The following is a 27828-nucleotide window of genomic DNA, read 5'->3' on the forward strand; positions in this document are numbered from 1 at the left end:
ACTACAAATTCCAAGTAGAAAAGGCTGAAACTTAATTTATTTTCATTAGTTTAAACATCGCTCAATTCTTTGTCAGTTTGGTCAAAGTATTAAGAGCTACAAGCAGCATTTCCATTGCCAAAGTTTACAAAACTTAATCGATATTCCGCTAATGTCGAAAAAAATTGCAATTGCAGCATTTCCATTAAATAAGAACCACAATTACACATGCAGAGAGATGATCCTCCTACTTCATTGAAAAATGTGAGTCATTTATAAATTGGCATGTTCCCATTAAGCAAATTTACCTTCTCCACCATAAAGTGAATGGGAACTGAACCAGTCTTCCTACCTGAGCTCCTGCATAGCCGCTGTAGAGTCCAGGGTGTCCTCCAGCTCCGTCTTCAGGGCCTCCAGCTCCTCCCCCAGGTCCCTGCGGTGTTTCTCGGCCTTCACGCGGGCCTGCTTCTCCAGCTCCAGGTCCTCTTGCAGTTCGGAAAGCTGAGCCTCCAGCTCTCTGATCTTCTTCTGAGCCATGTTCTTCTGCGCGGCCTCCTCCTCGATTCTTAACAGAGGACATTCATAGCAAAGTTTAGTGAAGTAAGGCAGCAAGTTGGTGAGTTTTGCGCAGAGGCAACGTTCTGAGCTCAAGCGGACCTGGCCAGGGCGGCCTGGAGCTCCTCCTCCTTCTTGGCCAGCTGGGCGCGCAGCTCGGCGATCTGAGCCTGGAGCTCGGCGATCTGGTCGTGTGTCTCGGTGAAGTCGCCCTCCAGCTTGCGTCTGTTCTTCTCCAGCTCCTGACGCGCCTTCTCCTCCCGACGCAGCCGATCTGAACACAAGGTGATCGATTATTGATTAGAGAGAGGTGGTAGAAATAATATCAGCTTGGACTAGGACTGTGCGATAAAGCCATGTCATTAACACAATTTTCTGTTTTTTTTTTAATTAAAATTTTGGAAAATCTGGATTGTTTTTTTTAATTGCCCAAATTTGATTTCTGAGCTTTCAGAAGCAATTCTCAGGCTTGGACTAAATGAATCAAAAAAGTTCAGGGTTATACGTCATCATCACTAACAATGTCTTATGATAGTATTCAACATTCTACAGCAGGTACAAAGTGAACTAAAATATAACTAAACTTTAGGTTTTAGAATAATTATTTCGGTGATTCTAACTGACAAAAAAGAAGAAAAGTTTAGTCTGATTTAACTTCAGATAAGAAAAAAAATAATGTCTCATTATTAGGTTCTAAAAATATCTGGTCTCAATCGTAAAATGTTTTCCATATTTAAGCTTTTAACTAATCGATTGCACTTAATTACAAAGCTGTGAAGTTTGAATGTCAAGCACTTTTAAGGAATTTATACAGAAATCAAGCAGAGCTCATTGAAATTCAAGCCTTTTCAAGGATTTCAAGCACCCTGCATCCTAAATGTTTCTTCCTACCTTCCAGGTCTGTGATCATGGCCTCGTGTTTTGTCTTCAGTTTCTGTAAACTCTTGGATTTTTCCTCCTCCTCTGCCAGGTTGGTAGTGAATTCAGAGATTCTCTCTTCCATCAACTTTTTCTCCTGGATGAGGAGGGAAAAAAGTAAATAAAATTGTGACGCGACAAAAAGACAGCCAGCGCTGGTTTCATATTAGTTGTGAATTCCCTAATGACAACGGATATACGCTTTTCTAGTAAGTCGCGTCTCTGCCATTAGCACATTTAGCAGCAGGTACAAGAGATTGAGCAACAGCGCTAAGACCCGCCTCCTGGCTCTCATTGGTTATTTGTGGTTGGGTGCAACAGATTTCTTCAGACAGCAATAGTTACATGCTGATGACCTCCAAATCAGCTCCACTGGACTTGGTTATAAGGAGAAAATATGCCAGAATCCAAACCTTGAGCAGTTTGTTGTTCTGATCGTCTAGAACCATGACTTCCTCTTCGATCTTCTTCATCTTTGCCTCCACAGTGACCTTCTCCAGCTGCAGCTTTTGCCTGGCTGCCTCCTCTTCATCCAGCTGCTGCTCCAGGTCCTGTTGGCACATCCATGATGAGATGTTTGATGAGGCAGATCAGAGCCTGAGGGACCACTTATCAAAACAGTCGGTGTTTTCTTACGGAGATATTTTGCTGCATCTTCTTCTTCTCGGTAGCCAGGTGCGACGCGCGCTCTTCCTCCTCCTCCACGCGCGCCTCCAGGTCGTGGAGGATCTCCTCCAGCTCCTGCTTCTTGGCGGCCAGGCGGGCTCTCATCTCCTCTGCCTCGGCACAAAGCTCCGTCTCGGCCTGCAGCTGCTCCTGCAGGGCCATCTTCTCGGCATTCAGCTGGTAAACGGCAACAGACGATTTCGTGGTTAGCCTTTATCAACCGTAAAGCAGTTGCGTGAAGCGTCGTTCCGTCTCAAAAGTGATACCTGTTGATGTTTTTCCTCCATCTCCTGGAGCTGCTGCTCAGCTTGCAGGTGCCTCTCCTTCACCTTATGCAGCTCCTCATCCTTGGCCTGCATCTCCTCCTCCTGCCGGCTGACTTGAAGCAGAGGCTTCACCTAAGAGGGGAAAAGGAAATGTTTAAATCTGGAAGAGTGAGAAAAGAAGATACCAGAGTTTAATCAATAGGACGTTGTTTTTTTAGGGTTACCTTGGTAAAGAGTCGCCACCACTGCCAGTTCCTCAGTTTAAGATAAGCAGCACAGTTCCTCTGAATCACCTTCATGGCCGTCAGCTGCTGCTGTCGCTTTGCAAAAGCCCTGCAAGCAAAACGTCGACCATCAGAAACATTCACACGCTACAACAAATCATCAGTAATCCCTACAATCACAAATTCAGAAGTGCTATTGGAAAAAGTCAAATTTTTATGCTTTTAATAATGCGTTTGTTTTTCAGGGTGAAACACACAAACCTTTAACAAATTTTAAAATGACGCCATTTTAAAAATCTTGTTACGGGATTAACGGTTCATCAAGACCAAAATATTTATGTCTTTTAAACAAGAAAGGTCGTAACAGTAAACCAGCAACACAACTTGGGATTTTTAAGTGTTTAGAGGAAACGGGATAAGGAGGAGGAGTCGTTAGTTAGCCGCCTTATGACTTTTTAACAAGTTGCAACCTGTCAGAGGAGCATAGTTTTCTATCTCGTTAAAACAAACGTGTTAAAACGAGATATAAAACTTGTCTTGTTAGATTGACAAGCTTTGTTAAAACAACAAACCGCTCCCAGATTTAATTTTATGCTCTGGAAGTTAAACAACTTCTGTACAAAAGCTTAAACTCAACTCAGATAGTCTAAAACTATCATTTTTAGAGAAACCTTAGTTTTTAGTAAAGATTCTGACTTGCTATAATTGCTATAATTAAGTTTGTTCAAATTTTTACAGCCTGTATAGTTCAGTCAACAATTAATTGATTACTAAATGAATTGATGGTTATTCCAATAATCGACTAATCTTACCGAATTTGTTATCTCTCAGTACAGCAATGTGGTTCAGGATGTTTAGAGATGACGCTTCTGAATCAATACTACCAAACATTACACTGCTTTCCTACCTGCTGAGCACGGAGGTGGCAGCGTCATACTGAGGCTCTGATTCATTAAAAATATTTGACTCCATATAAACTGGTTAAGGAATGAATAAAACGGCTCTCGTCTTACTTGCGGGCCACGTAGCCTCGGCACCAGGCCTGGAAACTGATGATGATGTCAGTGATCTTCATGTCCCTCTCCTCCTCCAGGTGAGCCAGGACTCCGGCCCTGAAGAACACTTTGCTCTGGCCAATGCGGTACAGGTTGGCATCCAGCTCCAGAGACTGGATCTGATATTAAAAAGAAGAAAACAATCGCTAAGTTGGATCGCAGAGGAAAATGGGGTTTGTAAATCTACGTCTGCAGGAATCCTACCATGAGGACGCAGGCCTGCTTCCCGTCCATGAAGCCCTTGGGGATGGCGTTTGGAGTTAGGATTTCATACCTGAGAAAAAAAACATTTATTCATCTTTATACGCTCCTCATCTGCTAAAACAATAATAAATAAGCAGTGGATTCTGCTGCCTTACCTCTGTCTGAACTCCTGGAAAACGATGCGGTTGGGGAATCCCTGCCTACAGATACGGATCCCCTCCAGCACTCCGTTACACCTGAGCTGGTCCAGAACCAGGTGGGGGTCCAGCTTTCCAGCCTAGAAAGACGGAACCATGCTGGTCAATCTGCATGTTTGGCTCATACATTTACTTTTTAATTTCTTATTGAATGTTCACAACTTATTTTCAAAAAACTCTTAAAAATTTTTTTTATTTTTTTTTTATTCCATTGAAGAAAACTGTGCTCCGAGCGGCTGCGTGCTTTATTATTTATTTTACATTATATTTAAAATTTCTTGTCGCACTTTCTGAATCATTGGAAGGAAGATTTGTTGCAGTTTATTTCAACATGTTTGACCAAGATAGTCAACATATTGTTTTTGTCAGTTTCTTTATTATTTATTTTACATTGGCTGTTCTATTCCTAATTGCACAGACTGAACGAATTGAACTTGTGTTGTTTTTGCATGTTTGACCAAGCTTGTGAAGCTATTTGTGTATTTAAATGTGCTGTACTGGTGGAGAGTTATCAAATAAATGTGTCATTCAGTACATTTATTCATGTGTTTAAAAAACAAATAAACAACGTTTTAGTCAATTCAGCACTGATTTTCTATAGCAGATTGGTATCGGCCAATACTAAACCTCAGATATTGGCATTGCTTTCGCAAGTGAAAAAAGTGGATCGGTGCATCTCTAGTAAATACAAAACAAACTACAGCACAATAATTATGTTAAAAAAACTTTTACCCAACATATGTAGCATTGTTGATCGGTCGTATACATATTCCAAAGTCTAAATGCATGTTGTTTACCTGAGTGGACATGTGACGAACTTTTTGAAAAGGATATGTATAATTAAAAGATTTAGAAAAAAAAAACAATTCTTACTAATGTTATCATAATTGACGCATACCTTTTTCTCATGGTTGGGAATGATGCAGCGAACAAAGTTGGGGTTGGTGTTCCTCAGTGTGGCCATGAGTTTGGACAGCTGCTCCTTGTAGAGCTGGCCCACGGTGCGGAACATGCCTTTACGGGTCTTAAAGGCACCGGGCATCTCGGACATGCCGGACACTTTGTCCAGGCCCACGATGCGATCCACTGGAAAGGAAAACACCGTGGAGGAAAAAAAAGAAGAAAACGAAAAGTAAAACATGCTTTATGTTTGACCTCAAATGAGTTTCAGGTGGTTTGAATGTCTAACCAGGCAAACTCAAGGCAAAATGCACGTCACATGGAATAATGAAGACGACCGTTGTCTCAGGTTGTCTCAAGAAGACACACACCGGACCACAGGAGGTGGTTTACAGAACCAGAACCACTAGAACACCACACAAACAGCGAGTAAATGCAAAAGAAGGACATCAGGCCAGTCACAGAAGCCAGTGAAGCCAGAAGGATAACACACCATGGCAAAAAAAACAAACAAAAAAACTGAATCAATATATTTAATGCAGTGACTTAAAAAGATCTGTCAACTGTAAACGATGACAGTTTGTTTATCGGAGTGAAAACTATGTGCGATGGCAGATTTGAATGTGTGTGTGTGCCAAAGGTGGTGACAAAATCAAACCCATGCAGTATATACCCATCGCTGCACTGTTGCAGTACCCAAGACCAACACCAGGGGTCCCCACACAACGCTATCACACAGAGGGAGAAAAGGAGAGTCCAATGAAAGAGTAACAACGACCCAGAGATTATTACATAGAGTTGTTTTTTTAAGGCCAGTAGTTCACATTTTCAGTTTGGGATGAATAAAAAAAATAGCTGTTTTTTAAAATGTTCTTTATGGCTAATAATAATTGAGACACGAGACAAACAGCATGGGGAAAATAGTAAGAAAGAAACCGTTTCACCTGAATCAGAGTGCAGAATAGGAAAACGTTGGTAAAAATAAGCTCTCTGACAATGCTGTACCTCTGAGAGCCAACAGGAAAAAAAACAACAAAAGATGACAGACGAGAACGGGGCCAAACGAAGGAAGAAACGGACAAACGACCAGCGAGGGTTTGACAAAAAGGTAAAGACAGAGGCCAAGAACCGGACAGTAAAAGAAGTGAGAACTCTGAACAGTTTAGAGAAAACTCCTGACCCTACTGAAGCCACGTCTGCCTAAACTCACCGTCCCTCCAGAGCTCAGACACAAACTTGTCGGTGGACTGGTTGAGGAGCGTGGCGACGTTATCGTTCAGGGGGTCCATGTTCTTCATCAGCCACTCATCTGCTTTGTAATCCACCTGACAGGAAACGCATCGTCAGGAAATCTCAAGCATGGTTTATGGCTTTGGGCAAAGCTGAAATTTTGGTTTTTGAAGGTTTAATTTTTGGAAAACTTTGGTTTCCATAGTTCAAAGTGATGTCAGCAGGCCCAGAGCCGCCATTTTGTTTGACAAGTGTGTTTTACATTTGTAACCAAAACGCAGCTGTGTCAACATGGTATAAAGGAGAATGTAGAGTGTGCAGGTCTACCTTGCCAGCGTAGTGAATGATGCAGAAATCTGCTTCGTCCTTCAGTTTCTTGGGCTTGTGGAACTTGGGGTGTGTGCCCTGCTCCTGGACCACCTTCTCCACAAAGCTCTTGTCCGTCGCCTTGGGAAACCAGCACTCTTCGTCCAGCAAAGCCAGGATACCAGGAGGACTGGCCTGGAGGCAGAAGAAAAAGAGAGAATGTTGGACAACATATTGGTGCAAAATCTTCTCGTACTAAAATATTTAAAGAGCAGAGGAACTAACGGGTTTCTCGATGAGGTCGATGCAAGGCTGCAGGTCCAAGCCGAAGTCGATGAAGCTCCACTCGATGCCCTCCCTCTGGTACTCCTCCTGCTCCAGGATGAACATGGTGTGGTTGAAGAGCTGCTGCAGCTTCTCGTTGGTGTAGTTGATGCACAGCTGCTCGAAGGAGTTCAGCTGCAAAGAGAAGAGGACACCGCTCAGAACCCACCGATCATTGTGTGTGTGGACGCCAATGTCGTCCAGGATGGTTTGTTTTTCACCTCAAAGATCTCAAAGCCGGCGATGTCCAGGATGCCGATGAAGGAGGCTCCCTGTCTCTTTGTCTTGTCCAGCGCTTTGTTGATTCTCATGACCAGCCAGCGGAACATCCGCTCATAGGTAGCCTTGGCCAGGGCCTCCACAGCAAACTCTGCCTGCTCCTGAGTCTGAGCCTTCTGGACGTAGTCTCGGCCCACTTTGATTCTGGGGGACAGGATGGCCCTGGTGAAGTCCGTCACGTTCATGCCCATGAGGTGGCACACTTTCTGGGCAGCTGGTGCAGAGAAACGGCCTTATCACAGCTGATTGGGGGGGAAGAGACTTCAATGTGCGGAGATGAGGTTGATCTTTACCTGTATTGTCAGGCATTGAGGCTTGGTCTGTGTGCCGTTCCTTCTTGAAGCTCATGTTTCCGAGCTGCAGCACTGCGGCCACCACCTTCAACATGCCTACGCAAAAACAAGAAAATGACCAGAAATACATTAAGTTTATGTCAAACCGATCCAGAACGCTGGTGCTCGCATTCTCACTAAAAACATTTACATTGTTTTATAGCTACTATAAAACAGACTACTGTGGTTCAACAGAACATTGGTTTTACAAGGTACTAAAAAGTGTTTTTTCCCCTTTGTAATTTTAAAGAACTTTAACATTAAGAGGAAAACTACTGTTTTTAAGAAGAAAGAAAATCCTCCTTTTAAAAATGCTTTAAATGGGAACTCAACACCCAAATACCAGTCACATAAAACGAAAAGCCGCATTGAAAGCTGGACACAAGACAGGATAGACCATCAGGCAGAAATGTGGTTATAAGTCTAGAAATTGGGACCAGGAATGGTCAAGATATTCAGAAGTTTTCCAGACCTGGGAAGTAAATACTAATGCTAGAGGTTGTTTCCTTACCGATCTGCTCATCCTCTGGAATCCCCATGATCCTAAAGGCCTCCATGGTTTCTGTGAACAGATCCTTGTCCTGCTGTCCCGGGATCGTGACGTTTCCGTTGGAAAGGAATCGGTAGTTGTTGTAGTTTTCAAGGAGAAGCTCATCTGTGGTCAACGGCAAAATGGAGATATTTGATTTTCACACCAAGTGACTTTATAAGAACGCAATAAATAGTAAACCTTCCGCTAAATATCCAAGCAGCAGCTTACTTCGTAGCTTGTCTCCTGCTCCTGTGAGCATGTAGTAGAAAATGTGAAACGTCCTCTCATCTTTGGCCTGGCGAATGGCACGGGATTTCTCCAGCAAGTCTTGGGGTCAGTTTGTCAAGGAAAGGTTTTGACAACAACTAATTTAGCAGCTTAACCGTTCAATTCCTAAATCATTCAAATGAGGGAGGAAGGAAAACTACAGTAATCAGGATACAGGTTTCAATATTGGCACCAACGATGTAGCCGTTGACATCGAAGTTGATTCTAATGAATTTTCCCTACAAGGAGAAAAAATAAAGAATTTTAAACCAAAATGTGAAACTAAAAATTTATTAGAAATCTTAACTTTACAATAATTCATACAAATCTGGAAGAGTTGTCGTTTTTGACTGTTTTGGCATTTCCAAAGGCTTCCAGGATGGGATTAGCCTGCAGTAGCTGCTTCTCCAGCTCCCCCTGGTGAAAGGTAACAGATTTGCAGAGAATGTTCTTTTAAAAAAAAGTTAAAATTCATACTTCATAATACGACGGAATAATTGGACCATACTAAGAAAAAATTAAAAATAAAAAAAAATTCAAAGTTATTCAAATCCAAGTATAAAGTTGTGGTATTACAACAATAGTCATATTATGAGAATAAAGTCATACAAGAATAAAGTTGTAATAATGTAAGAATAAAGTCATAATATTACCGGCATATTATTTTTGACTTTTTTCTTACAATAATATGACTTTTTCCCCTCATAATTTTATCCTATTTTTAATTTTCTTAACGTGGCCCTTATACTCAGTCACATCATGATGACAATTTTAGCAAAAATATTTGTCATCCAAAGTCTTTGTTTACCATTCTACTGGTAGAATGGTAAACACAGTCTGAGATTTGGTCTAAAATCATTTAGCCGATTTTGATTTTATTCTAAAATCAAATATTCGGGAATATTAATATTTGTTGATTGACCATATGCAATTTACATTTGAGAAAGGAGAAAAAAACAACAACATTTAAATAAACAGACCAGCAGCAGCAACGCACATTTTGCACCCAAGCATAAAACCCAACACATGACGCATTAGTGCCCCAACAACAACAACCCAGACCCAGAGACCGTCAACAAACCCAGCACCTGATACAGAGAAGAACAGTCCAGTGAAGCCTCAGTAAAGGGAACTTTTCAGTCCTTCCTTATTTAATTTAAGGCTTTAAGAAACCCTTGGTGAACGGTTAAAAACACACAAACACACAGAAAATGTCCAAAACAAGCATGACTCGAGTTCAAAATGATTCGTGTTGAAGCGTAAACACATACTCAACAATACACAGTGCCTTGCAAAAGGTTTTAACTTGTTTGTTAAATTATTATTAATATTCATTTATTTTTTTTAAACATTCTGTCAGGTTGCTGTCTCAAAGTTTAATATGTTTTATTAGAATATCAGTTGACAGAGAATGTAAAGCATATTTGGAAGAGGAAGGAAAATTATGCAGAATTTTCAGCTTTTTTTGTAGAAATAAAAATATGAAAAGTGTGGAAAACATGTATTCAGCCCCTGCTTATCTGATAAATATGACTACAGTAAAGTCTTCGCCCAGACGCTCAGATGGATTTACTGGACTATGAGTAGGCCATTATAAAGCACTGCATTGCATCTCTGCCTATGTGCTTAGTTTGATTATCCAACTGGATGAGTGATTATATGATTTACCATCAAGAAAGACAAAAAAAGACTATTATTAAAGCTATTCATCTCAATAAAATGAACAGGGGTAACAGTTGGGATTTTTACTTTTGTTGTTTGAACCATCTTTGTCCCTGTTGGTTCCATGAAAGCACCAATCTCAAATTATTTTGAAGTATTCTTGAACATGATTACTGTATATTATTTATACAGTCCGTCATCTGTAATCTACCCAGCTTCCTGGTCCGTACTAAGGAGCATGATACTGCCACTACCATGGGTCACCATGTGCATGCTGTGATCGGGGTGAAGTTCAGTGTTGGCTAACCAGGTAGCCGCTAAAACTGGCTGGTTGCTTTATTTAGGTAATGAGTAAATCAAATATGCTAAAAACATTAAAATTGTGATGCGTCTGTTTTCTTTCCTTTTGTGTTTTTATTTAATGATTTAAATACAAGAAGTGTATGAAATTTAGTTTAATTTGACAATATAAATGTTAGCCTTGTGCTTCTGCATGTACCTTTTCAGTCAAGTTGTTGAAATTGTTGCAGTGCTATAAAGAAGTTATTTGATTTTTGACTGAACAGAAAAAACAAATACATAAAAATCAAAGGGGGCCAAAAACAATTTAACTGCAGATTCTCTCTACTTTATCACTTACATTTTTTTTTTTTAAATCCATAATTTTACTTTCCATTGGCCAATACATGCAACACTTTGTTGGTCTGACAAAAAACATCTCAACAAAAACATTTGCAAGTCACTGTGTAAAATGTAAAAATCTTAATAAATTTAAAGCCTTCTTGTAAAACAAAGCAAAAACAAGGAAGCAATTCACAATTTTTTGCACAATAAAATTGCGCTTCAATGAACAATTCAACCAGACAAATAAAAAAAAATAAAATAACCAAAAAAGACAAATTTGGTGGATTTTTTTCCCATCTATACTGATCCCCCTCCCCCTACTATTGTCTGGTTGAACTTTTCACGGGAACATGTACGGCTGCCAACGAGCTGCAAACAAACTTCCTCCTGACTTCCTAATGGCTGGCAAGACATGTCACCTCTGCCCTCCATACAAAGTGACTCCCAAAACAGAGCAGGCTTCAGTGAGCGAGTGGGAAGAGAAGGAGTGGGGGAAGAGAAAGGATAGGGGAAAAAAAGAACATGGTGACAGAAGCAGGTGGAGGAGGAAGGATAAACTCACATGTGACAGGTATGAACCCTGTTGATGGGGGATGAAAAAAAGAAAATCAACCTCAAAAAGGGATGAAAGGTGTGGTTTCTTTAAAGCCCCTCTGGGGTCCTCTGTGCTGCATTACATGTGGCTGACAAGCAGAAGAACAGGTTCTCCTGCTTTGCCTGACAAAAGCCAGGGCTGCCTGACTTTGCACACCTTTCTGGTTCAATAACACTCAGCAAAACATCAGATAAAGTCAGTTTTTACATCTAGAAAAAAAAGGTGGTTCCTTTAGAGCAGATCACTGTCAGGTTTTCTTACTGAAGAAAACAATCATTTACTGTCCACACAAATCGCACAGATACACACCAGTATGCAGCACAACAGGAAAAACAAAATTAAACAATACTTTTGGATTAAATGTATTTGTAAAAAGGTGGAGGCTGTATGACAACAGGCGGGACTGACCTGATCTTTCTTCGTCTTGTGGGAGGAAGCAACATGAGCAAGATACTGGATAACCTTCTTGGTGTTCTCCGTCTTACCAGCACCAGACTCGCCTCTGGAGATGACATGCAAGCAAGAAAAATGAAAATAAAAAATGCAATCAGATAAGAAAATAAAAGGATGTGAGCTACTGAGACGAGCATGATTGAAACTTGGTTACTTACGTGCAAAGAATAGACTGGTCTTCCCGATCTGCAAAAAAGAAAAAAAAAAAAAGCTCAAAAATATGGATATTGTCATCTCTGCACAGACCCTTCATGAGCATTTTATCAACACAGTGTGTACAAGTTTACGCCTATGCAACAGGAAATACACCAACCGCAGACAGGAAATCAATATCCGGCTTCCTGTGACTGAAACGCTTCTAACTGCCTAATTATTGTATCGCCTCCTGAAATGTGGTCTGGAGTACAATGTGTGGAGGGGGAACAAAAAAAGAAAAAAATTACACCAGTGGGAAACAGGATTAGCTAATGTGGTTTGCACTGCATACAAGGGAGTTCTGGGGAAAAAAGGAAAGCCATACAGGAGGTGGATTTAAGAAACACCCTCTACAGGAAATCCCAACTCTGGCCTTCGGAGTGGAGCCAGGCTGCTAAACAGTCACTGATTATACACTGTGGTAAAAGGAGGAAAACAGTTAACTGAAGTGAGAAATCTGCTTGCAGCAGAATATTTATATCCACTGCGTTTGTGACAGACTAATGGAGAGGAAAATGGCCCGCAGGTACGAGGCAACAGGTGCAGCCGCTCACCCTGCATCATGCTCCTGTACGCCGTGTCAGTTATGGCGTAGATGTGGGGGGGCATTTCGTGTCTCTTCTTGCCCTTGTACATCTCCACAATCTCCTCAGAGTAGATGGGCAGGTTCTTGTAGGGGTTGATCACCACGCAGAAGAGACCGGAGTATGTCTGCAGGACAGATGCGAAACAATTTAGAAAACATTGCCTTCAAATAATCAATACATAGACTGTGGTTTGTTTTTGTTTTTTTTAAGATTAATTAACAGATTGTGGAAAGGTATTAGGAAGATTGTATGTTGGGTATAATGCCACTAAAGGAGTCTCAATACAGCTTTTCCACTTCTGATACGATATATATCGCAGCTTTGAGTATCGGTCGATACTGATATTGACCTGATACGATAACAGAATGAATCATACATAATTTTATTATTTATTTTTCCAGTGTGGAATGTTAGAAAAGGCTTAATCAAGTTATATTACTCACAGAAAACATTTGGTATGAAAACAACCAACCCACTTATTATTAATCAATAGGTCTGAGTGTGGGATGCAAAGGCTGCTGGATAGAAATTCTGGGGAAGACTAATTGCTGGAGAGGAGTGTTTCTATGCAGGTCAATGTAAATTGATAATTGTTTTTTGGCTGACCAATTAACAAAATCAATATCAGATCAGAACACCCCTAAAGGACACCAAAACATATAATAAGATAGTAAGTTATTCTACTTCTCTTTTTGTACTTCTTATACAAGTACCAGAATGGTTTGACATACTGGGAACAAATCCCCTCCTTGCCGTGAGGGCAGTTAAACTGCAGAATCACACTTTGCTTGCAGCTTTGTTAACTTGTGTAATAACATTGCCCCATACTTTATTACCTCATCGCTGAAATTTTCACATGAACTCTGATTTGTATGACCAAGTTATATAATCGGCGCTCCACCCAGCTACAAGTTTAAACTGAGGAGTGTTCATGTATTGCATGGCTGATCAGGGAACTCGCTTTTTGCATTTAGATAATTTGAACATCTTCATCTACAGTACAGTCCGTTTCCCCTGAGAGAGTCTCCATTTTGAGTGTGGAGCTATGAAACCATCCATAGAATGGATCTGTGGAGGAAGAGGGAAGGGGAAAACGCTCTTTGTTGATATGACTGGGGCACAACTGTGTGTCAAAGGGACAAAATCACTCCCAGGACAGAAAAATGAGGGTAAATAACATTAATTACAGGGGAAAGTAATCAACATTACAACATGGTTTACATTCCATCCCCCTTTTTTTGAAAAGCCTGGACTGGTGCCGTTCTTTCTCACTCTTTTTTTTTTTTTAAATCTCTTGTACTCTGGAGCACATTGTTCTCTACAGCTTCCTGTTTACAATTCGATCCCAAACAGAGAGAACGCAGCAAACATTACAGTACTGCAGGATAGTTTCAAGATGAAGATGGAGCAATTCAATACAGGGGAATGTTAACAGATTGCACATTTTCTTTCCATTTGCAGCTTACACACAATGGAACATCTTGAGCCATGGATGGCTTAACGAGAAGATAATTAGATTGGACCGAGATCAAAAGAGACTGGAGATGTTTCACAAAAGCCAGAGGATCTCGGGCAGCAGGAAGTAAAAACATTTGCTGCTTTAGCACATGCATATAAGCATATAAATATGTACAACGTTGCTCCAAGGAGTCATACTCACGTAGATGAGGCCAGAGTAGTATCTCTCCTTCAGGTTGTGCAGAACGGACGCTTCGTTGAGGCAGGTAAGCTCGGCCATGTCCTCCACCTTGCTGAACTTGGGCGGGTTCATCTTCTGGATGTCGTCCTTGTTCACCTTGATCTTTTTCCCGGAGTCCGCCAGCTCCACCGTGCACTCGTCGCCGCGCTCCTCCTTGATGGAGCCGGCCTCGAAGCCCAGGCGCTCTGAGGGGACCCATACCAGCTTCTTGGTGGCCCAGTCGGCCTGCGCCAGCGGGTTGTTGACCAGATTGCGGTCTACATACAGAAACTTGTCCGCGTCTGACATGGTGGCTGTTTTGGTGGGAAGAGAGAGGGAACAGTTAGAACGGGAAGCTCTGACACAGATTCAGTGTAATAAGGATAATAAAAGCAAAAAAAGACATGAAGTTGTATAAGTTCAATGCTGAATGTCTTCAATAATTTAATTTTGACTCAAAACTGTAAAGATTTTGTGCATCTGAAAAAAATTCCACCAACAATCTGGCCATTTTAAAACATTATGGGACACTGAAGCCTAATAGTGCCACTTTATAGCTAGTACCTATGTAAACAGTTGTTGTAAAAATGCTGTATATATATATTAAATATGATTTAAAAGAAATTTTACTTTGTAATTTAACACCTTGAAACTGGGCCTTTGTCCCTTTAAAAACTCCTGCTCTTTCTGAAACTCCACCTTCAGGAAGTCATCACAACATGGCTCCTCTATTAACCCTTTAACAACGTTTTTAACAGCGTTGCATTGAAAAGTAGCTCTACAATGAGCTCAGCTGAGCCGCAGTTCTACCAGATGTTCGCTAATTGCTGCTGGCTAGTCTGAAGGAGCTGAATGAGTTGGAGACGGTGGAGCTGAGTTGCTAACGTGACCTCATGCATATCTGACTATTTTCTGTCAGTCCAGTTTTATATTTGTATTACTTCAATTTGTAAGCACTTTAACCTCTAAATTTGGTCACAAATCATGTTTGTTGAATCTTAAAACCATCATTGGTATTCAAAATGTAATCACTTTAGTGAAAGAATTTTTTGAGTTTAGCAGAGCACATGCTAAAAATACATCATTATCTTGTCTCCAATGCTCTTTTGACCTCAAAGGACTACAGTAACAGGAACAAAGAAATAGCTTTCTGAGTATTTTGTAAACCAAAGTCTGAATAGGGAAAAGACCCAATACGAACTGGAAACCGGTTTTGAAACAAGCATTCAACTTTTGTGTTCAGAATAAGTTCAATATTATGAGACCGATTAAGAGAATGAAACTCCTCCTGCAACATAAGAAAACTGAGGTAAGAGGGGGAACCTTCAACGTCACAAATTCTGAATAAATCCCAAAAAAGTAGTTTATACTCATTTCTTATTTGCATTCGTACATGTCTAAGTGCAACACTGTATTTCTCAGTTACTCATGAAAATTTTTGCACACAGCTTTGTGCTCGTAAACATCTTGTTGACACAGCGGTGAAATATCCTCATACTACAGAAAGTGACTCAACCGGTAGAACCAGAACCAGGAGGGAGAAAGTGTGAGAAAGCCATTAAAGTCGCAATGAAGCTGCAGCACTGCGGTGAATTAACCCAGCGTGGGCCGCTGTGACTGACAGCACAGCCCCGGGCTTTATCGGTCCAATTATCATTCCAAAACTGCAGGACCATGACACCATTTTCACAGCGACACCACGGCTGTTGATGCCGGACATTTTTCCCCTCATCTGATAGGACACAGAGCTGTCTTATGCTCAGCAGTTTCCAAAAGAGCAATCAGAAAGAAAATCACAGCAGAGGTCAGGTTAAGCTTGAATGCTTTAACTGACTTTTACAAAGTGAGTTGCCCTGTGGGAAATGGATGATCTGAGTTCATATACCCGACAGGAAGAAAGACACTAAACCCTAACAAGCTGGGGTTTCTTAAAGCTGAAATGAAATAATAAACAACAAGAAAGGGTCAGGAATGAAGTATTACAGAATTATACACACTACTCCTAGTATGACCAATTATGTTGTTTTTTTTAACACATGAGATTAGTCAAAGGTTTGTAGAAGAAATCACATTCAGATTAAGCTGCCCTTACTCGGCAGACTATCTGAAATCTGATTATATTGCTTTTTTTATTATTATTATTACTTTGTGTACACTAATATCTAACCACCAAAAGATTGTGGTAGGACTTTTACAGATAAATCAAATTTTCTGTTTTTAAAGATTTTATTTTAGTAAAAATCTAACTACAGAAACCCCAAGTTGGTGGAAAATAAATGCCAATGATGTCATCCGCCTTCCTGCTTTCTGGGGAAACCAAGCTTAAGCTCTTTTAAAGGAAGCTTTACTGTTACTGCAGTTTATTCATACTGAGAAGGAGAGCCAGATTTTTAGCAGCTAACAGGAAGAATGCTGGATTTAGGAGTGCAGATTTTTGGAAATTTCAGTGTTAAGATAAGGATCTAAACTCAATCATGGAGACTTCTGTTCTGAATGCACAAGCTGAGAGGCCAAATAAGAGGCCAAAGGCAACAAGACTTAAATGACTGGTTAGGGGCAGGCATTTGTCATATTGTTATTTATTGTGATAAATTAAAGAATTTTGATTCATTGTCACAATAAATTCCAGCTAATGATATTTAAATCTGCCCAAAATGTCTTTATTGTGATAATTTTACCGTTTTCTCCACTGTTCAACAAAAGCATCAATAAATATTTGAAAATATAGTTACCATGTGCAGTTTGGTGATAGAAATCACACTTTTTTTTTACATGACTGGTGTTCTAAAGAAGCACATTATGAAGGGGAATGTTTTTCACAAACATTATTTGTTTGTGGGACTATAATTACACAGTTATGGTCACATAGTTGCATAAAAAAAAGTAAGAAATTGTTTTTATCATCACCTTTACTGTTATCACAGTAGTACTGCAAAATATCAATTTAAAGTCCCCTACGACTGGTTAATAGTAATATTTTTTTTTTAAATGGGGAGGGGAAAAAAAGGACAAATTGTTTTACATTGACTGCTTCCTCCACCACTTGACAACTCTGCTGTATAAATAATACAACTACAATATTGCAATTTTTAAAAAGAAATCTGAATTGACAACAAAAACTGCCATCAGTTGGTCAAAGCTTTAGAAATAAAACCAAACTCTGGATACAACTCTGAAGTCCTGACTGATGCGCCTCGATTTAAAAGGCTGCCCAGTTCCCTCGGGATAGTCCCAAACTTCATGTGCTGTTCCAGAAATTAGAGGGTTTGCCGTTTAATGTGCTCCAGCACACGACTGATTTTTCTCATGACTCCCTGGTCTACAGGCTGAACAGCAGCTGATAACCTTCACTGCTGATTTCCTCTACCAACTCATCCCTGGTTGTCCAACAGAACGTGGGGTGAACCAACCGTGTTTATTCCTCTCCGCTGGCAACGAGCTTCCTCCTCTCCATCACAACTCCCTCTCCCCTCCTTCCACACTGTTTATCCAATCTTCTCAGGGTCACATTCCTCCCATGCTAACCCTTTATCAGGGAGGACCAACCAGCAAAGGCATTCCACAAATTTCTGTCTTCCATCCTCCTCCTCCTCGTCTTACATCTTCCTCAGACATATTTTCTGATGCTTCCTCTGGTCTTTGTTTGGCCCTTGTTCCTATCCACCAGCATTTTTACCCATAATGCCTCAGTGAAATAATTGCTCTGCAAAGCTGCAGAGATCCTTTACCGACATACGAATGCAAAGCAATGAATGTCAATGACATTTCAAAAACCAAACAAATCCAGCTTTTACCCGTTTTTTTATTTTTATGAAATAATTTTATTAAACGACACTAAAAGTACTGATCATAGATTGATACATTTTGTTTCGCAATGTTGGATATAATGCGTTTTTTTAATTTTTGCATAATTTTCCACAAATATCAGGACCCCAACCAAATTTTTTTCTCTATTTAAAAGTAAAAACTGAAAGTATAATTGTTCTTTAAAATAAATTTCCTCATAAAATGTAATAAGTTGTCTATTTTTCCCCAAAAGGTCAGTTAAAGTTTAACGAGCTACGCAAGTTGTTTTTTTTCTGGACTAAGGGGAACGATGGTTCTTTGGACAGTACTGCTTGCAGACTCCTGAAATTAGATCATCAGGAAAATTGACATGCCAAAAAATAGGGGGGAAAAGAAAATATAAATGTATTAATATTTAAATAAAAGGGAAATAAACACATTGATTAATTTATATCTCAATGTTCTTATTAACATTATTTGACAATCAGAGTTGACTGTTTCACGGTGCTCTGCAGCAAAGCAACAACTATTTATTTAAATCTGAATAAATTTACAGATTTAAATAAATAGATTTATTTTTCTACTAAACCAATGAGACAAACATTTTTTGTCTCAGACTGTATAAAATTTTGTACATTTTATTTATATAATTCCACATTTATTTTAAATATTTGTTGCATTTCGGCCCTCGAATGATGATGTCTGGTATAGTTAGACTCGAGCGCTTGACACAGAAAATGACTTCGACACACAAACCGTTTCTCCAGAGGACTGGGGACTAAAAATGACTCCATCGGTTATTTTAGTTCTCCAAGCGCTGTTCTATATAGAAAGTAGAGGAGGGACAAAGAAACTGCTCCAGCCAGTTTAAAAACTCAGCAGTCTCCTGAAGCTCTGGATGTTGACGTTACAATAAATAAAATTAAAGGAGAGCAATCAAACTCACTAGATCCCTAATAATTAATAGATTTGATGCAGTCCTAAAGCATTGTAGTGTGTAAGATGCTAAAAATCTTGTAGTGGGAACAATGTGACAATGGAAAATAAAAGAAGTATTCAACAATAGCACATTTTAACATTGTAGCAATATTGTTCAGCCTGAAAAATCCACAATAAAAGGGAACCTTCACGAGAAAGAGGAACCATGAAGTAACACAAAAGAGAGGAAGAAGGGCGTGCCATGGTGGCGTAGTGGTTAGCGCGACTCATATTTGGAGGCTTTGAGTCCTCGACGTGACCGTCGTGGGTTCGACTCCTGGACCCGACGATATTTGCCGCATGTCTTCCCCCCTTTCCTTCCCCGTTTCCTGTCAGCCTACTATCATATAAGGGACACTAGAGCCCACAAAAGACCCCCTGGAGGGGTAAAAAAATAAATAAAGAGAGGAAGAAGGACTCCAGAGACTAGACTGTTGTTACAAAGTGATACAGCAGCCTGAACATGGAGGAAAACATTTAGGAACGAGGGGAAAGAAGAGGGCCAAACTACTCTGCAAACAACAACAAATCTTATCAAGTATTTTTGGTTTAGTTTCTGTGCAAATTTCTTAACACACTTGAAATAAGACGAAAGTAACTTACAAGTAACTTTCCAGAAAGAAATTAGTTTGTTTCAAGTAAATTCCTTAATATTAATGAAAAACTACTAGTTCAAAGGCAGATTATTTCACTTACAACATGGGAAAAATGTCTCAGCTTAGTGTAATAATCTGCCGTTGAACTAGTACCTTTCCATTAATATTAAGGATTTATTGACTTACAACAAGCTCCTATTTCTGGATGAAAAGTTACTTTTAATTTAGCTTCGTCTTAATTCAAGTGTACCAAAATATTTGCACTACAAACTAGACCAAAAATACTTGGGGAGGATTTGGTGTTTTTGCAGTGCGGCCTCGTTTAGGAAAGAAAGCCAACCTTATAAAACCCAGACCATCCAATCACTGAACTCTCATTCTGCCTCACTTCATTTCCTTGAGCCAACATAGCTAATAATAATACTTTTTGTTTTTTAAAGTCAAGACAACCTCACACAGAGTCTGATCAAGTACAAACAGGCTCTCCTCCTCCAGCTGTCGGGGTGCGTGTGTGAGAGGGGGGAATCTATAAACCAGCTGTGCTGCATTTACTGGTCTATTGTGAGCATCATCAATCAAAGCACAGGGTCAATAACTCTTCACTCCCCACCAACTGCATCCCATCACAGCGCTGTCCAGCCCTGCTTATCCTTGGCTGACATCCTCATCCTGCGGTTCTTGTTTAGTGCTGTTGACACTCTGGACAGTTTGATTTGAACTGTTTACATGAGCCTTTTCAGCGGATACACATGTCTATTTCTGCAGATTCAGGGCCCTGCTCTCTGGTCGTCCCCAGTGATGAAGCAGTCGGTTTTTAACGGGAAGACAACAGATCCCTCCTCCTCCTCCTGCTTCACCCAAGCTCATCTCGGAGGTGGAAGGGTGGGACGAACGGAGGAGAGGGGAGGAAAAAGGAAATTACAAGTTGAGAAAGCTATTTTGCCATCTGGGGAACTTTGTTTAGGTAGGGTAACATGTTGGGCCTTCTTTTAAAAAAAAAAAAAACCCTTGGCAGCAAAGAATAGCTGCTGTTAAAGTAATTTTGCGTTACAAAGCAGCACATTCCTCTTAAAAGGAGAGATTTTGATCTCAATTAAAGACTTTACTGGCTAAAAATAGACCCACATTGGCTAAACCAATGGCTGCCAGATGATTAATAACAGTTAGATTAAATTAAACCGTTTGTTTATTTTTAAATTTAAACGCCACTTTCACAACTCGGTTTCAATTAGGCCGGCCACACATATCCGAGCGAGTTTTAAAAGACGTTGCTTTGAAAGGAGGAAAGCCTTCAGTCCTGCAGTTGTTTAAAAAGATTATCCAGTCACTAAAAGCACAATGTGATGTGTAAGCTAAAGCCACACCCAGCCATGTAAATAAGGTAAACAGCTTTACTAATGAGCTGAAACCAGAAGCGGAGTAGGATACATGAGCAAAAATGAGGGATGCACGATATTTTCGGCATGCATCGATATCGGCTGATATTAGCTGTAAAATTTAATGTTGGACATTCTGTCAAAATAGTTCACCGATATAAAAGGCGTTATTTTATGATGCCTGCAGCACAGCATGTCAAATTTGCACTGTTGGGGCGTGCAGTGGTGGCGTAGGGGTTAGCGTGACCCATATTTGGAGTCCTTGAGTCCTCGACGCGGCCGTCACGGGTTCGACTCCCGGACCCGACGATATTTGCCACATGTCTTCCCCCCTCTCCTTCCCCGTTTCCTATCAGTCTACTGTCATATAAGGGACACTAGAGCCCACAAAAGACCCCCTGGAGGGGTTTAAAAATAAAAAATAAAAAACTGCCTGAGTGTTGTCATCGTCTTAGAGAGAGCAAATGTCATGAATAAATTTGACATTAAACATAATGTAGGTTGAAAGTGTTCCATCATTTTCAGCATTTGGTAGCAGGCTAAATTGACAAAGATAATGCATATTTAATGCTTATTTTAACTCCACAGTAGAGAAAGCCATATAGTTTCAATAAGTAGGTATAGGAAAAAATATCGGTATTGGTTATCAGCCAAATGAGTTTTATTATATCGACATATCGAATATCGACCAAAACTCCAATACCATGTGCTATCCCTAGCAAATGTATTGACTAATAAAACAGCTAATTTCAACTGTGTCTAATTTAAACCCAACTCTTTCTTCAATCCATTTCGTTCAGTAACACCACCGCCATATTTTTGAAGTCTCAAATCACAGGGTGCTTCTTCCATCGATGGACCAGTGTGAACTTTTTGGAGGGTTGAAACTCTGGAAGATTTCAGGTACGTTTAGCCGGTGGAAGCCGAAACGTAGACTTCCTGTAAGCTGTGGCTAAATGTCAAAGAGCAAAGGTAATCGGGAACACGGGTTGTCGTTTAAAAAAAAAAAAAAGAAGAGAAAAAAAAAGGCCAAAGAACAAATTCCTCATCCATCATATGAGAACTTATCTCATTGCAACGCTGAATCCACAGCTTGCTGTTTATTTGACAATAACCGATAGGGAAGATCACCAGCCCTTTTTTTTTTAAAGAGATAAATACAAACCTTTGGGCAGACAGTGAATGATTTCTTCAATCAACGTTCCAGTTTGTCAGCAGTATTTCTCCTAAAAGGAATGCTGCTTTGCGTCCAAGAGTTCCAAAGGATAAATGATTTATTACTAGTACTGCTCTCTTCTTCTTTATACCTCATAATTCTTTACTACTCACTTCATCTCTAGGCTGTCTTCTCTACTTCAGCCCAGTGATTCTTTTTTTAAATGTAGTTCCCGTTTGTGGTCTCTCTACCTTATCACTTATCTGTTGTGAGTCACGAGCTAACCATCCACACAACATCCTCAAACAACCATATGTCTATTGAAAATGAGGACATCTGCCATGCAGCATGATTTAGATGTATGTGGTAGATAAATGACCGACAGCAGCAGAAAGATGAAACAATCACACAGTGTGGTACAAAGTTCAGTCTAAAATGCGTGTCATGTATGTCTTCCGCAATCTTTAAAGCATTAACCACATCGCATTTTCACACAGGTATGCTGCTCACATCCACACAAAACTCTGCTTCAAAACACATACAGCAACCTGGGCGCTTTCTGTCAAAAAGCTTTTATTTTTTTTAACACTTTTTTTGGAGGGTAAAATACGAGGGTTTATCAAGGTCATCTTGAAGTCATCAAGAAGTCAATCTTTAAACTGGCACACCACAGATTGAAGGACGGTGATGTCTAATCAAGCAACACGCCATGTTGTGGCGTGTTGCTTTTCGCAGAGGTGAAAAGCACAAAGTTGAAGGGTTTGGTCAAAGCCTGTTCTGTGCCTCAATCCTTTTCTTTACATTGTTTGAGCCGGAGTCATTTCCTGGCATTGTCCGACGCTAATGAGGCTTTTCAGGTGCTGCTGTGAGGAAGAGGATGGAGGAAAGGTCTGGAAGGTCTGGGTGGTGACATTCTTGTCCAGGTTGAGCGGAGGAAAAAGGAGGAGGGGCTGTGAGCCATAAAGTGAGAGAAGAAGTCAAAAGTCTGTGAAGTGGTGGTTCAAATGTGCATCGACACTTAGGGTTAGCAAATGGTTGCAGTGTCGATCTGAAAGACTTGCATGCAGTTGTTTAAAACTTTTTCTAAACTAAAAAAATAGGTTGAAACCTAACTGGTTCAAAGGAGCTACTGCTAGTTGTACAGCAAAATAGCAATAAGTCTGATTTGTTTGTTTCACAGCAGAGAAAAAAGGGAACAGAACATAAACCACAAAGATGAACATCATTTTTCAATGGATTTCCTATTTCTAACTTTAACTATGAGATTTCTAGACTATGAACATTTCCTGATCCAGGGTTTCCCCCAGAAAACTTGCTAAGCACGTTGATAGGGGCTCTAGGGCAGTGCACTAGCGGCCTAACGTGTTTTTGTGTGAGAAAAAATTTGGAGATGCAAAAGCAGGCATAATTTGGAAATAATGGTGTGTGAAGCCAACGGGCAAGTGCAGGGACAACACAATTGATGCGCACCCCGTCACACTCAGTTCAATGCATCAACTTTGTTCATTTATTTGAGATATTTATGGATTATTATAATCCAAGATATAGTTCTTGGATTATACAGTTACTGCTGCATTATTATGGAGTTACTACATGAAACTGGTCTCAAAACAATATTATCGCTTATCGCAATAACTTCTGGGACAATATATCATCAAGCAAAATTCGCTATTGTGACAACTCTTTTGTTTCTTCACCATTTGGCAAATATTTAATTTCCGTGTCCAGAATTTCTGGACCAGTCAACCTCAAAAACAAAGGACAACAAAACCAAGCAGGCGATTTCTCTCACCACCTCTTTTCCACATTCTCAAGACTTCCCCAAACTGGCAGCAAACAGCTACAACATATAGATGTGCTTGAGAAGTGAGAAACTGAAGTTCATATGGTAAATTAAAGAGCTCATAGTTTTAAAAAATACTAAAGTTAAGTATTTTTGAGTGTCATCCACTCTTGCAGCTAGATTTTGTTTTTCATAAAAGGCAGACATACTTCTGTTATACATTTGCAATAAAGCAAGATCCAGTAAGTCAACAAAGGCCTTTAAAGGAAAGCCTTTCAAACCTTTCATAGTTTCAGAACCTAAAGAAAAAAAAGTAAACAAATAGACATCCTGCTGCAGACGAGTAACACCCGACATCCTCCGATGCGCTCAGACTGAAACCTTCCAACAGCACTGAACAGCTTCAGCTCGCAGTGCAAGTCGTCTGCATTTAATTTCGTCTAGCCCACGGTACAAACTCTTCGGGGGGGGGCTTGTGTGTGGACTTTGCTGACACATGAATGATGGAATGCAATAATCTCTGCAGGGGGCTCCAGAACAGCACCAAAACTGGCTATAAGAACAGAACCCGCCCCAAAAGAGAAAGACAGAGAGACGGAGAGAGAGTTTAACAATACGATATAAGGAGTTGATTTAACAAGATGACTATAATGCAATAACAGGATATGACACGCTCAGTGTCACCCAGCGTGACTTTTTAAGGAACATTATCCTGAGAGAAGAGAAGAACTTGAAACTTTAAGCTGGTGGAACCATATTTAGACAGTAAAGTAAAACATTTTATTGCTTCTTGGCAGAAAACAGCTGATCCAACAAATATGGCTCAGATTACAAACTGAACCACAAAGACTCCCGATGAGTACCTGACCACATCCAAAGGGATGCATGTAGGCTGCAATAAACTGCTTTGATAATCGGTAGGATTTATTGCGATGTTTGTGGATCGTTTTGCTTCTGGTTCAGACACTAAGCCTCCCTGTTTGCAACTCTCCAAACGATTAAGAAGTGCATGCATACCGCAGAGTGTTTGCCTGCCACAGTGCAAACAATGAGATGTCATCTAAACACTAATGCCACTGACAAAGCCTACCCATTGAGTCGAAGTTAACGTGATGAGACCTGATGAGAACGTGACACCTCACAGACTCCAGAGGGATGACGGCTTAATATCCCGGGATCTGGATCTTTCTTTATTCCAGCAGAATGAAAAGGTCTGCTGAGCCAGACTGCAATTAAAGGCTCTGAAACTAAGGACTAACCAAGATATATGCTAACAGCCCTTTGTCATTGGGGCACGAAGATAAAACATACTCGGCTTGATGGAGCGCCCGTCAAGTTCTCTTTGGTCAAGGCTTTTCATTATTTTCCTTAAACATAGAGCTCATCAAAGCTGGTTAAAAAAATGTCTGCATTCATCATCTACAAGTGCTTCTCAAATTGACAAAACTGGATTGCTTTATTCCCACTTGCTTCGGGAATATGCGTTTGAACAAACATTTCTACACCAAACAAGAAGTGGATTTGAAACTTTTTTGTCGTGTTAGTTGCGTTTCCAGTCCAAAACCTTTTGGGATATTCTGTCGTTGTCAAAAAGAAACAATTTTGCAACAATTGCGGTGTTTCCGTTAAACAAGAGATGCAATTAAAAACCACACAGGAATACGTTTGTTAACGCAGTAAGTCGAATGTAAGTGAACATGACATATATTCATATTTCAGCCACAGCGCTAGCACCTTAGAGAGGCGACAAGCTTCTTAAACTTGGGAGCAGCTACGTATTTATTCAGCGTTTTGGAGAAATTCTATTCAACGATTTTACAGGAGAGCGAAGGATTCAACAGGTTCAAATCACAAAGTCTTGACGGACTTTGCGATGATGCGAGAGCTCTGGTGGAGCGCGAGTTGCTAATGAATAGAAACTGGTATGATGAGACGTGTTTCCATTGCTGTTTTACAAATTACACCAATTTCCATACAGCTGAAAAACCACCGCATCCCAGAGCAAAAACGTTTTGTAAAAAGCAGAGTTTTTGCAAAATCACCGCGTTTCCATTAAGTAAATGTATTTTCATAATGCAATTTGCACAATTTTATTGTCAGGAAAGAGAGTTTGTGTCAAACTCCGTCTTCTAATTAGAGACTAGATAAAGTTCCAGACTGACCAGGCTTTATATTAAGGTAGTGCCGCCCCTCCTCTACTTGTTTGCTGCACTAGCAGTTAGCAGGTTGACACAAGGCCACGCTACAGTTCTCCCATGCTTCCAAGACTTTGAGTCAAGTTATTTGGATTTATTCCCAGTTGTGAAACAGGCAGATTCCCATCGTCACCCATTACTTTAACACTGTTTCAAAACTTCAGCTGGCGAGCTACAAGCAGCAGGTGCAGCAGGTCTGACACCTGAGCAGACAATGTGACTGATAAATGAGCAAACATTGCATTACCTTGTTACAATAAACCATTACAGACTTCTGGCATTACTCTATAAAGATCAGATGGACACATCAGCACAGTAAACATATTCATTTGAAATCTGCTACTAGTTTAATGAGTATTTTCTAATCATAAGTCTATATATTGATGTCAGAACCACAATACCTAGTGTGGGAGAATGCTTTTTGCTGCAGCTGAAACAATTGTAGCTCTCATTCTGAATTTAAAAAATAGACATTTAGGTACATCTTTTTGTATTAACACTATAAACTGATGGTATTTTGTGATACCATCTCTTAAATAGGACGGTAACAAATTATTTAGATTTATACCAGCCACTGAATAACTGCAAAGAATTGAAAAAGTTCCCAAAAAGATTGATGAAAATATCTTTTAAAATAAGTGCATACATCATTTAAGAAAGTCAGATATTTAAAGACTATAACTGTTCTCATTAATTAGTTTCAACTATGTTTTTGGTGTGGTTTGAAGGATATTTTGCTGTCCTTTCAAATTAACCCACTTGGGGGGTTTTTGTCACAGAACCTCTGGACACTTTATTGATACAGCTAATATTAAAAGCGACAATTAAATCGTATATAACGGAAATGTATCCACTCCATATTCCCAACCAGATGAAAGTATACAGACATTTTACTATAATTTCAGGAATATGCCTAAAGATTTCTAAAAAAAAAAAAAAAAAGAAAAGATGCATGCGACGTTTATAAATCAGAGTGGTCCAATATATAGGCGGTGCTGTCTGAAGTTAAGGCGGCAAAGAACAACTCCGGTTTTTTTTGTTGTTTTTTTTAAGTCCGCCGGTAAAACGGTGACGCCATGCTGCCAGTCAGACATGTTACCAGCCACACACCGTGTCTGTCTCTGACCGCTACTCTTCCAAAACTTCAACCACAAGCTAAGCAATTGTCCGTTACCGAGCTGGAGGTTTTAAAAAGGAAACCCCATTATTTCACGTCCACCCGAGTTTAAACTCTTCGTCGTGTTTTCCGAACAATTCTTTCAAATAAATCACTTCCTGCCTCCGCTGTGCAGTTTAGCCTCTCACCAGCTGCCTCTGCTGCGGCTGAGTTTGACGGCCTGCGAAATGCAGCGCATTCGCACGCGCTCGTTATTTTAAAACAACCGTTAAACGCGTTAGAGTTGCTAAGCGGAAGAAAACCACCGCTAAATCTCAGAAGGAGGTGCCGCTCCACCCAGCTCGCTTGCTGAAGTTGCAGCGGTCAACTAGCGAACCGAGCTTCCTGGTTCACTGCACTTGCTGCCCTGACCAACCTACTGAATGAGTTATAAAACAGCACCTAGCTAAGCACGAGCGACTAAAAAGAGGTGAGCTTACCTGGTTTTTGGTTGCTGTTCGCCTTTCAGAAGATGGCTATCAACAACCGCAGGGCTCAGTCAGCGTCGCCGGAGTCAAAACTTCTTTTTCCTGTCGACAGCAGAGAGTTCAGACTAAACTACAGCGCTCGCTTCCTCCCTAAACTTCACTCACCGTTTCTATCGCTTTTTTTTCTTTCTTTCTTTCTTCGCTTCCTCCTCCCTCTTCTGCCGTCTGCTTACTGGTTCGCCTAATTTCACTTGAGCCGGGGTGCGGTCCACGAAGAGGCGGGACCAACTGTTCACGTAGAGTTCCGCCAGCCAATGGCTGAAGCTGTCTGATAATCCCCAGCGCT

The 27828-nt window shown here is 40.3% G+C and overlaps 1 protein-coding gene across 3 annotated transcripts in view; it reads right to left on the reverse strand.

Moving 5' to 3' along the window:
* Window positions 1-27734, reverse strand: part of LOC102223721 (myosin-9) — a 35819-nt gene extending 8085 nt beyond the window's left edge. The window contains exons 1-27 of one of the 3 annotated variants that reach the window (XM_023348929.1): window positions 27648-27734; window positions 27495-27584; window positions 14011-14342; window positions 12318-12474; window positions 11727-11754; window positions 11524-11617; window positions 11083-11100; window positions 8559-8651; window positions 8410-8473; window positions 8196-8294; window positions 7947-8090; window positions 7397-7492; window positions 7046-7317; window positions 6786-6959; window positions 6522-6695; window positions 6175-6289; window positions 4963-5150; window positions 4023-4144; window positions 3868-3937; window positions 3622-3782; window positions 2609-2717; window positions 2385-2516; window positions 2089-2295; window positions 1866-2003; window positions 1426-1549; window positions 637-808; window positions 332-544 (exon numbers count right to left, since the gene is read on the reverse strand). In XM_023348929.1, coding sequence (XP_023204697.1) covers window positions 332-544; window positions 637-808; window positions 1426-1549; window positions 1866-2003; window positions 2089-2295; window positions 2385-2516; window positions 2609-2717; window positions 3622-3782; window positions 3868-3937; window positions 4023-4144; window positions 4963-5150; window positions 6175-6289; window positions 6522-6695; window positions 6786-6959; window positions 7046-7317; window positions 7397-7492; window positions 7947-8090; window positions 8196-8294; window positions 8410-8473; window positions 8559-8651; window positions 11083-11100; window positions 11524-11617; window positions 11727-11754; window positions 12318-12474; window positions 14011-14337 — 3491 coding nt within the window. In that variant the 5' untranslated portion in view covers window positions 14338-14342; window positions 27495-27584; window positions 27648-27734. Of the gene's footprint in view, window positions 1-331; window positions 545-636; window positions 809-1425; window positions 1550-1865; window positions 2004-2088; window positions 2296-2384; window positions 2517-2608; window positions 2718-3621; window positions 3783-3867; window positions 3938-4022; window positions 4145-4962; window positions 5151-6174; window positions 6290-6521; window positions 6696-6785; window positions 6960-7045; window positions 7318-7396; window positions 7493-7946; window positions 8091-8195; window positions 8295-8409; window positions 8474-8558; window positions 8652-11082; window positions 11101-11523; window positions 11618-11726; window positions 11755-12317; window positions 12475-14010; window positions 14343-27494 lie in introns of all 3 variants that reach the window. The other 2 variants (XM_023348928.1, XM_005802801.3) reach the window with 2 other exon arrangements.
* Between the last annotated feature and the right edge of the window lie 94 nt (window positions 27735-27828).

The sequence above is a fragment of the Xiphophorus maculatus genome, chromosome 16 (assembly GCF_002775205.1).
Source record: "Xiphophorus maculatus strain JP 163 A chromosome 16, X_maculatus-5.0-male, whole genome shotgun sequence".
Taxonomy (NCBI): domain Eukaryota; kingdom Metazoa; phylum Chordata; class Actinopteri; order Cyprinodontiformes; family Poeciliidae; genus Xiphophorus; species Xiphophorus maculatus.